This window comes from Coffea arabica, chromosome 6c (genome assembly GCF_036785885.1).
Source record: "Coffea arabica cultivar ET-39 chromosome 6c, Coffea Arabica ET-39 HiFi, whole genome shotgun sequence".
NCBI classification, from domain to species: Eukaryota; Viridiplantae; Streptophyta; class Magnoliopsida; order Gentianales; family Rubiaceae; genus Coffea; species Coffea arabica.
Window position 1 is genome coordinate 4469093 of NC_092320.1, and position 10947 is coordinate 4480039.

At 39.9% G+C, this 10947-nt stretch overlaps 2 protein-coding genes across 3 annotated transcripts; one reads left to right on the forward strand and one right to left on the reverse strand.

The window, feature by feature from the left end:
* LOC140008308 (uncharacterized) lies at positions 1 to 7418 on the forward strand. Of its 2 annotated transcripts, XM_072052219.1 has the most exons (12): positions 1 to 377; positions 885 to 1100; positions 1196 to 2308; positions 2661 to 2783; positions 3890 to 4071; positions 4177 to 4408; positions 4595 to 4804; positions 5189 to 5317; positions 5792 to 5860; positions 6018 to 6140; positions 6665 to 6715; positions 6812 to 7418. In XM_072052219.1, the coding sequence occupies exons 1-12, from the start codon at positions 135 to 137 to the stop codon at positions 6977 to 6979; spliced, it is 2859 nt and encodes a 952-aa protein (XP_071908320.1). In that variant the 5' UTR covers positions 1 to 134; the 3' UTR covers positions 6980 to 7418. The 2 variants fall into 2 exon arrangements, with proteins under 2 accessions (XP_071908320.1, XP_071908321.1); XM_072052220.1 differs by lacking the exon at positions 1 to 377 and having other exon boundaries at positions 964 to 1100; positions 1181 to 2308.
* Positions 7419 to 9452: 2034 nt separating this feature from the next.
* On the reverse strand, positions 9453 to 10724 carry LOC140008309 (expansin-A16-like). The gene is made up of 3 exons (XM_072052222.1): positions 10597 to 10724; positions 10116 to 10434; positions 9453 to 10027 (listed from the first exon to the last, which is right to left on the reverse strand). Exons 1-3 carry the CDS (start codon positions 10598 to 10600, stop codon positions 9718 to 9720), a joined length of 633 nt encoding a protein of 210 aa, XP_071908323.1. The 5' UTR covers positions 10601 to 10724; the 3' UTR covers positions 9453 to 9717.
* Positions 10725 to 10947: the final 223 nt, after the last annotated feature.

Below are 10947 nucleotides of genomic sequence, written 5' to 3' on the forward strand. Positions count from 1 at the left end.
ACTAGTTTGGAGCTAGAATGAAACTAAAAGCTGACAAAGAAAAAACCTTAAACCCTAATCTCCGACCGTCCGGCGTGACCTTGAGTAGTAAAATTAATAGCGGTTCACACGGGCTCAAACTTGGTGTTTGAGCAATGGTGAAGGCGTACTTGAGGTACGAGCCGGCCGCATCTTTCGGGGTGATTGTGTCGGGGGACTCAAACATCGCTTACGACAGCACCGGCAAGCTCTTGCTGGCAGCGGCTTTGGAGAAAGTCGGCGTGTGGCATGTCCGCCAGGGAGTGTGTGGCAAAACTCTAGCTCCTGCGCTTTCCTCGACCTCCCGCGGCCCCGCTCTAGCAGTTACCTCTATCGCTGCCTCCCCTTCTCCTTCTCTTGTAATTTTCTCATTCCCTCCCTTCTTTTCGCGCTTTTGTATATTGTAGACACTTTTATCTGTTGAGCACTGCGAGAATGACAATTATGCTAAGTTGCTTGTATTCTCCTTGTGCACATGCCATTTACCATGTTCTGTTTGCCTAATATAATTGCAATTTTGACAATTTATTTGATAGAGCTGATGAAAGAGCATAAAGTTAGTTTAACCAATGACGCGGCAATGTGGTTTGAATATTTAGATATTGGAAGAAATGGAGAAAGAAAGTACAGATTTCTGAAATATTGGGGCCTTAATTGATGAGTTCGTTCTGATATTTTCTCTGAACTTTTTTTAAATTTTTTTTGGAATTGCGGGCTCCTAGGACATAATAGGTTGGGAGGGGTTGGGTGGGAACGTTAATGAATTTCTTTACTTTGGTGGAGGGCAAGTTGGCAAATATGCTCGGGTTTGATGGGTTTTTTATGCCGTTAATGAATGAGAAAGTTCTTGTGAAATCTAATGGCAGGTAGCAAGTGGATATGCTGATGGTAGCATAAGAATATGGGATTCTGAAAAAGGAACATGTGAAACCACATTGAACGGACATAAAGGAGCTGTAACAGCCCTTCGCTACAACAGACTTGGATCTTTGCTTGCATCTGGGAGCAAGGATAATGACATTATTTTGTGGGATGTGGTTGGGGAGGCTGGGCTTTTTCGCCTTCGTGGTCACCGTGATCAGGTTTGTACTTTAGCTTTTTGTAAGAAAGGTATTAGTTTTATTACCATTTATACCAAATTTGCCTTGTGATTTTTGGTCAGGTTCTTGTTTTGTAGGTTACAGACCTTGTTTTCTTGGATTCTGGTAAAAAACTGGTTAGTTCATCTAAGGACAAGTTTTTGAGAGTTTGGGATCTGGATACACAACATTGTATGCAGATTATTAGCGGGCATCATAGTGAAATCTGGTCCATAGACATTGATCCTGAGGAGAGATATCTTGTCACTGGATCTACGGACCCTGAACTCCGCTTTTACATGATAAAGCATGATTTTACTAGACAAGAACCTTTGGCATCTGAAAAGAAAACTGTGACAAGTGATAAAGAGACCTCATATGAAAATAAATGGGAAGTCCTGAAGCAGTTTGGTGAAATTCAGCGACAGAGCAAGGACAGAGTTGCTACCTTGAGATTTAATAAGTCCGGAAATCTATTGGCATGTCAAGTTGCAGGAAAGACAGTGGAGATATTCCGTGTACTGGATGAGTCTGAATCTAAGCGTAAAGCAAAGAGGAGAATTCATAGAAAGAAGGAGAAAAAAGCTTTAAAAGGGGCAGTTGAGATGGAGAATGGTGATGCAAATGTCGTAGCAGAAGATGGAAGCTGTCCGGTTGTTACCGTCCCTGATGTATTTAAGCTTCTTCAAACTTTACGAGCTAGTAAGAAGATATCATCTATTTCTTTCTCTCCTATTAGCTCGAAGAGCTCACTGGCCACTTTAGCGTTGTCTTTGAATAATAACCTATTGGAAATTTATTCAATTGAAAGCAGTTCAACTACAAGAACTAGCACTATTGAGCTCCAAGGACATCGTTCTGACGTTAGGAGTGTCACACTTAGCTCTGACAACACTCTTTTGATGTCAACAAGTCATAGTGCAATCAAGATATGGAACCCCAGTACTGGTTCTTGCCTTCGTACTATTGATTCAGGATATGGACTATGTGGTCTTTTTGTTCCTGGTAACAAGTATGCAGTTATTGGTACAAAGGGTGGAACAATAGAAATTGTTGATGTACGAAGTGGTACATGTGTGGAGGTAGTTGAGGCGCATGGTGGTTCTGTTCAATCAATTGCTTCGACTCCAGATGGGAGTGGTTTTATTACTGGGAGTGCGGATCACGATGTTAAGTTCTGGGAGTACCAAACTATACGAAAACCTGGTCAAGTACGTAATCCTAATTTTTCTCTCTCTGTCATATTTTTCTCCATCACATGGTGTCACAATCTCTCCATCTGTATGTATGCGTCCATCATTTCATTTGTCTATCTGTTGTTATAGTTCGAAGTCAGTTCATTTAATACCCTTTCATTGTAAAGTTGTGCTTTAGTTTAACATGAATTCAGTTTGTATGTATACGTACGTGCAAAGAATTTCCTGTTTGAAATGTATGTTGAGATGATGATTTGATTTTGTTTTGACTGAGCTGTATATTTCTTGTTTGCTGAATATCAGTAATATAATGGCCCAGTTATTTATTAACAAGAAAAAAAAAATGCTAATCTCGTTTCATTTGTAGGATGCCAAGCATTTGACTGTATCTCCTACAAGGAACTTGAAAATGAATGATGATGTTCTTGTGGTGGCTGTCAGCAGTGATGGTAAACACATTGCTCTTGCCCTGTTGGACTGCACAGTTAAGGTGTGAATACTTCAGGTTAACCTTTTCTTGTGGTTCAAATCTGGAGAGAACCTTATGTTTGTCATTTTCTTGAGGTTACTTTTTCAGTTTTATACTTTTTCTATTGGGGTTATCTTTTCCAAATATCATGCTATTTGTTCTGTTATTTTAGTTGCTTTCTAATTTTTATTTTGTAGCTCGAAATTCTATTCACCTGGATGAGCTGTTTTTACATCATATTAGAATGAAATGGGTTTTATCATGTCGTCAACTGCAGTTTGAACATGGATGAATTCGTTCTCCACGTCTATCATAAAGATAATTTTGCAATTTTCTTGTCCCATGAGACCAAATTAGACAATAGATGAAAAGACTAATGCAGAGAGCAAATGCCAGATTCACATGCTGGTTTTTGAACGTGTCTTCTTCTCTCTCTCTCTCTCTCTCTCTCTGTGTTTTTGAAAGGTTTGACACAAGCAATTGTTTTGTGGATCAGCATTATAAATTTTTGCTAGAATCTGAGGCTCATTCTCTGACTTGGGTAAAGTTAATATGTAACAATCCTGGAATGGGGAGTGGGAATGCAGCATTTGGCTTGGATTGGGTTTTGCAGAGTATCAAGTGCTGTAGATTAGCACAAGTGTGTTATGCATCATCATTTTATGAAAACTTGCACTAATGCATATTTTGGATATTTCAAAGGGGGAAAGGTTCTCCTGACACCCAAGGAAATGTTAGCATCTCGGTCACGAAATTCGCGATAATGAGTTGTTGCAAGTGGAAAGCAAGGTTAGGGACCCATTAACTATGAGGTGAATAAGGTCTACGTTGAATTCAAAAGTGATAAGCAACATGATTTTATCATCATCTCTTCCTCAGTAGTAAAGCTTTTCTGTTAAAAACTTTCACCATAGTACTTCCCCTTTGTAGAAGGATAAGAACATTAAGTTTGAACAAGCAGAGAGTTTTGATTGTCATCCGGCATTTATTTTCCTGCTGTATCACGTCAGCTTCACTCTTGTTCATTGTCACTATCAAGATTGTGAGCTGGAAGCATGTGGCTTTCTCAGGTTGTTCTACTCTAAGACATTATGTTCTTCACAATATGTTATTGTGAACTTCCTCAGGTATTTTTTATGGATTCCCTCAAATTTTTCATTTCACTCTACGGTCACAAGCTTCCTGTGCTCTGCATGGATATTTCGGCTGATGGAGATCTACTTGTGAGTGGATCTGCAGACAAAAATTTGAAAATTTGGGGATTGGATTTTGGTGACTGCCATAAGTCTCTTTTTGCTCATGCAGATAGGTAACTAGTCATTGCACTTGAAGTGTATTAGCACTTTTTCAGATTTGTCTTGAAGATTTCCTTGAATGACTGTTACAATGTGTGCTGATGAGCCTCATTGTGCAGTGTTATGGCAGTCAAATTTGTTCGCAATACCCATTACATGTTCAGTGTTGGGAAAGATCGTCTTGTGAAATACTGGGATGCTGACAAGTTTGAGTTACTTCTGACTCTTGAGGGTCACCATGCTGAGGTTTGGTGTCTTTCCGTCAGCAACCGTGGTGATTATCTTGTAACTGGATCCCATGACCGCTCCATACGGCGTTGGGATCGGACTGAAGAACCATTTTTCATTGAGGTATGCTTTCTCCAGTTTGGTAGTTTGATTAAAGTTGTGCCTACGCAAATATGCCGCACATGCTTCTTTTGCACAATTGTTACAACAATTCACTTTGGAAGATTTGGTTTGTCTTCATTATGTGACAGTGTACAGAATCAATAGCTAGTCCTGCAGATAATGACTCTGAAATTTTTCATTTTGCAGGAAGAAAAAGAAAAACGGTTGGAGGAGATGTTTGAATCTGACATTGACAACCCATTTGAGAACAGATATGCTCCAAAGGAAGAACTACCAGAAGATGGAGCAACAGCAATAGCAGGGAAGAAAACTCAAGAAACTTTGACTGCCACAGACTCCATTATTGATGCACTAGACATGGCTGAGGCAGAGCTGAAGCGTATTACTGAACATGAGGTATATGTTGTGCTCTGGATATTCTTTACCTACTTAAGAGGGTAGAGGTCCACTCCTACTCTTACTATTATTATTGCTATTCAATGTATATCACTGCATGCGTATCTGTCTACATGGTCAATAGAAATTGTATGAAAGTGCTTGTTTCCATATGGATCTTCTCGTCCTGTGATCAGGACTGATGGAGCAGCCTGACAATTTCATTGTATTTGACTAGTTATTTGTGGTGGTTAATTCCTTATTACTGGTGCTTCTATTGTGCTTTGTGAGACACTAAGATGGAGGAAGGAAGGGGGGGGATGGCAGAGGACGAGGGTAGTCTTGTCCTAATTGTGGATTGATTTTGCATTAAGGTTTTCTTATCTATGCATTTTAAATTTTTAGGAGGAGATTTCTATGGGAAGAAATGCAGATTTGCGCCCAAATATTCTTTTGCTTGGGCTTTCTCCATCAGAATATGTTCTTCGTGCACTTTCTAATGTCCACACAAATGATCTGGAGCAGACTTTGATGGTAAGTTGGCAGTCAAAATTTTATTTCTTTCATGTAGCTACCTGTACCTTTTGCATGTTGTATGTTAAATGTCATGTCATCATTTATGCAAGGTACCCTGGCGTAGACATGTTATAGATTAAAAAGAATTATATCATAACAGAAACAAGATATTTATTTAAGTGTTCAAAGGCACTTCATTTTAAGTCTAGAACAATTTGTTTGCCCGTTTGAACATCTCTTTCTTCTTTCAGCAGAAAAGGGGTCTTTTGCAGACATAAATATCTGACCTTTTAGTGATCACAATTTAGTCTTAATTAACTAATCTAGACAGCTTTAAATATCGTATGACTTAATAACTCCCTGCCCGTGGTAGTTATTAACCGAGTCTCATTGTTTTCAGTGTATAGAAACAGTATATATTACTTTACATTACAATACTAGCCCTTTTTTATTGAAGATAGATTTTATGCAGTTGTGGGTTTCTCCTTGCAGGCCCTCCCATTCTCAGATGCATTAAAGCTTTTATCTTACTTGAAGGACTGGGCCTCCATTCCTGATAAGGTCAAGATTCTCATCCATAGATTCAAGATATATGCTTAACTTTTCAAATTGGAATGTTGAGCATGAATCAAGTTTTTTGGGGTTATGTAACATGCAAAGCTGTTTTTGTTCTGGTTTTTAGTCCTAATTAAGCATTGTCCTTTCTCTGTAATGGCAGATTGAGCTTGTCTGCAGGGTTGCTACAGTGCTGTTGCAACTGCATCATTATCAGTTGATTTCTACTGTTGCTGCCAGACCTATCTTAACTCATCTGAAGGACATTCTTCATGCAAGAGTCAGGGTAACTTTGGCCGTCCATTACTTTGAAATTCATTTTCTGCACACAGTCAAATTCCAATTGTGCCGTGCATATGAATTCTCTGTACCTCTCAAGAAATTAAAGAAGAAACAATTTTCATGACCTCTTCATTAAAGAAATTGGGTTTCTGAAAATGAAGTCTTTATGATTCTGTATACTAGGATGCTTTGAATTAGTAATTTGCAATCTCTGAGCTTTAACCCTAGTGGAAACAAGAAGAGGTATTTCCTTTCTTTGGTTTTTTGTCTTCATTTTTGTCATTTTGATCAGCACTTGTGCGAATAACCACATTGAAAAAGGATGAGATTATATATTTGTTAAAAGAGATGAAATTATCACAAAAGGTTTGAAGTAGCTTATCATTTCTAACCGATGCGTGTTGATGGATATTAAAACATTTCTTCTGCAAGCTTAACCTGCATGTGAACTTGCCTACTTGGTTCTTCACTGAAACAACTTAGATTGAGAACTAAACATTCAGGTATTGATGTCTTTGCCATTTACAGGAGTGCAAAGATACACTTGGTTTTAACCTTGCAGCAATGGATCATCTGAAGGTAAGTGCTTTTCACACCTAGAATGGTTGTCTTTTTAATAGATGAGAGAAGGCTGTCAGTCTCCTCTGATTCTTTGGCTTTTTAATTTTTCTTCAGCAACTGATGGCTCAGAGATCAGAAGCACTCTTTATGGACGCAAAAGCTAGATTGTTAGAAATACGATCACAATATGCACGTCGCTTTGAAGCAAGATCAGAAACAAAGACAGAAAAGAGAAAAAGGAAGAAGCAGAAGAAATCTGATAGTGAACATGTTTGGTCCTGACTTGCATCCATGACATATCCCCAGTACATATGCTAAATCCACACATTAACAGGACAACACTGCAAACCATGATGTAAAAATATCAAAGGGTTTCCTGAAAAAAAAAAGAGGAGTAAATTCCAATCATACCTCATTGTCTTGGCAGATGAAGGGACTGGGGAATGCTTTCCTTCCCCATTTTGGGCTGTCTTTGTGAACTCTGGGACCTCACTCAAACATCTGTCTGCTGCAGAGTCAACTCTGGCAGTTCAGGTGGTTGTAAATTAGTGATGCTAGTCTCAAGATGTAACTTGATTATTGTGCAACTTCCAAGCTCCTTTGTTCGAGAGATGATTATTTTTACCAGAAGAAACGTATTATAAGCAAGTTTTTCTAGTTTAGATTTGGTTGTAAAGAGAGATGACTCTTAAATGAAGCACAAAACGGCATTTAGCGCATAGATTGCTGATCCTTCGCATAGATCTGGGATGTCTCTTTTGGCCGACATCAGTTGAACTCATGGATGTTTGGGTGATTCTTTCCGTGTTAGCAGTTAGTATATAGTTTCTCAAACAAGCTGCATATGACTAGTTAATATTGACAGAGTTGACATGCTATAGGTGCTTCTTAATCTGACGAAAACTTCTCTAGTCATGCAAGGTCATACCCGGGCTTCAAAGCCTGGGCCAATATTTCTTTTATTTAAGCTAGTCTCTGCATTTCATTGCGTTTGGAGCAGTAGGCACTTGCTCATCCAAACGCGGTGGTAATTATCCAAAAGAGTAGAGTCAGATGATGAAATAGAACCTCCGATGCCGTAATCTTCCAACAAGCATTGGCTGGTAACTATGCAATGACAAGAAAAGTAGGAGAATAAAAGTAAAAGAAAAGTAGGAGAATGCAGAGCAGAAATGCATCGGCTGAATCCCTTATTCTTCAAAGCAAAATAATTGCCCTCGAAGGTTTGACGGGATTGCCACTTTTAAGGAGCATGTATGCAAAGAAATTGACGTTTCCTTCCATCGCTTGTTGCAACTCGAAAAGAAAGTGTCTGACAAAACAACTTGGCATCGGACTGCCATTTCTGACCCCAGTTGCTCTTCAAATGTATCCAGTTGGATTTATCAGCTCCTTGTACCTCCACGCGCGTGACATCTCCAGCCCCTCCAACGTTTCTTACCAATACCAAATAGAAGTAAGGGTTCCCTGCTATGGTGAAGCAGATTCCTTCTTGTTTCTTGCATGGAACCTGCATTGTTAGACCTCAAGTTCTTTATTCATATTATATCTTGAGTGTACAGGCAGAGAGGCATTGGTAATATCAATAATGAGAATAATACATGAAGATTCTATTGTGCATGAATGATCAATTCTGTGGTTTGAACGTATCCATTTTATTTTTTTTAATGCAGTACTACTAATTTTATACAGAACATAAGACTAAGGACCTGCGATATTGTACAGGAAAAATTGCCAGCAATTTGAAGGAATTCTGGATTAGACAATTCAAAATGCTCTCGTGGGGGGTTGCACTTGCACCAGCCTCGTGTAATTCTGTAGATTGTAATCAGGTGCACAAAAATTGGTGGCCGTGACAAAGAGTGATGGTTGGCCCGGCTTACACCATTGAGGATCGTCTGCACATTTTATTTCGCTCCACAAGTCTGCCCATTATTGAACAGTACAGTGCTCATTGCCGTGTTCCGTTAAGTGTTAATTAACCAAGAGCCTTACCTGTATTGGTCTTGATACCCGCAAGCTCCCATGCATGCAAACTTTTCGTCTTAAACACTTACATCTTAAGCAATGAAAGGTAAATTTATATATATATATATATATATATATATATACTAACTCGGTCGTAGTCCGAAAGCCACCAGGCCATGGTGCACCATGCATGCATTAGGACGTGAGGAAAAGTGTAAATAATATATAGTTAATGTCATCCACGTAGCCATCGTTCCTGAGCAATCAGTTCCTCCGTAGAAGGTGGCACGAGCATTCTTCCATGGACCGGACGCGAACATTGGCTTTAGATGATCACAGGAAATCCTGCTCAATTCTGATGAATTTGAGGAGTGCAGCACAAAGCACAATAACGAGAACTAGTAGTATTAAAGGAAGTGAGAAAAATGATTGCGAATAGCAGCCATGATCAGTTGGGCTTGTGATTAAGGATTTTATAATATCGTTGTTTGATTCTGTCAGCACATATAAGATCAGCTGCTTCTTTACCATCAGACAATCGACTTTTTTGAAGACCTTCGAGGCCTCAGCAATTGTACATTATATAAACCAGATCTTTACGTTTTCAAGATCTATTGTAAGTTGGAAGGAAGCTGCCGTACATATGATGCAGACACTAGCTATACCTTTGGTCGAAGTTTCCCACCAAGCATCCGTCCCCATCATCGTTTGTATTCTTTATAAGCTTGCCATAGCAACATTGGATCAGAATAATTCGTGTGTATTTGAGCCAGAGAACCATAAACAATTGTTTGTAAAGATTGGTATTGGCAATTTCGTAGAAGTATGACTGAGATACAATCAAAAAGCAAATGCACTTGCGGTTTAAGGTTTAGATTAATCCTTTCAAAATTTGTTGGTTAATGAATAATGTTGGTCTTTTCCCGGTTCCGGCACATGCATGATTCCGACCCATATAATTAAAATTCTCAAAAGAAAGAATAACTCCAACGATTTCCATCAGGAGCTGAGTTGAAAAGAAGCAGGTGCTCTTGATTTCACCTCTATCTCTTCTACTTGAAGTTCTTGCCTTCGAATGTTTGACCGAACTGCCAATTTCGCGGGGTAATATGCCATGAAGTGGAGGTTCTACCATCACTTGCCTTAACTCTGAAGGAGAGCGACTCCCCAGTTAACACGGTATGAGTCTGCCATTTCTGACCCCAATTTCGCTGCATTGGAGTCCAATTTACATTGTTGTCGCCCTTCACCCGTACGCTCGTAACATCTCCAGCTCCTCCAACATTCCATACCAAAACAAGGGTGAAGTAAGGATTCCCTGTAATCGTGAATCGAATTCCCCCCTTCTTAGCGCACGGAACCCTGCAACAAAAGAAAGGCCCCTTAATACAAGGCAAAAGAAAATACGGTATGATTAGCTTTGACGCATGTATGCAGTAATATATAGTACCTCCGATATTGAACAGGGACAATGCCGGCTTGGTATTCAGCAATCTGAAGAAACGCCGCCTGTGCCAGATCAAAATGCTCGCGCGGTGGGTTGCACCATCCTCCGTTATCGCTGGATAAAGCATAATTTGGTGGGCAATTATTGGTAGCGGTAACAAAGAGCGAAGGCTGCCCGGGCTTACACCACTGGTTGTCGTTGACACATTTTATTTCGTAACAGGCCCCGCATGTTTGGCCATTGTTGAACAAAGCTTGGCTCAATGCAGCTGTCTCCAAGCCGTAACCTTCTTGTTTGAGATCCCCATAACCACACGCTCCACCTATACAGTATTCAATCTCTCCCTAGTTATTTACTGGAGAGATATGCAGAAACTTTGGAGCCATGCATGCCATGCATGCAGGCGCGTGGTGATATATCATATATGGTGCAACTACGGGAGAATGGATCAATACGTAAACGAGGATCCAGAAAGGTTACGTACCCATTGTTCCTGAGCCATCAGCGCCTCCATAGAAAGTAGCATGAGCGCTTTTCCAAGGGCCAGGACTGAAACGTGGCCTGTGATGCTTGGGCTGTGAAATTGGAGACCGGTGGCCCCTCCATATGGGGGAGGTGATCCTGTTTTCGGCATTTACATTATGTGAAAAAAGCACGAAAACGCTCCAGGACAGAAAAGATACTACTGCCGGAGAAAGGGATGCCATGGTAAGCGATGCTTGAGAGAATTACGGGACTAACGCAATTATTAGAAAAATTTATAGTCTGTTTCTTTATCTATTGGTTGGCGGGGACAGCCATAAAATGGAGGGATGGAAATGCTTTACAAGTTTTT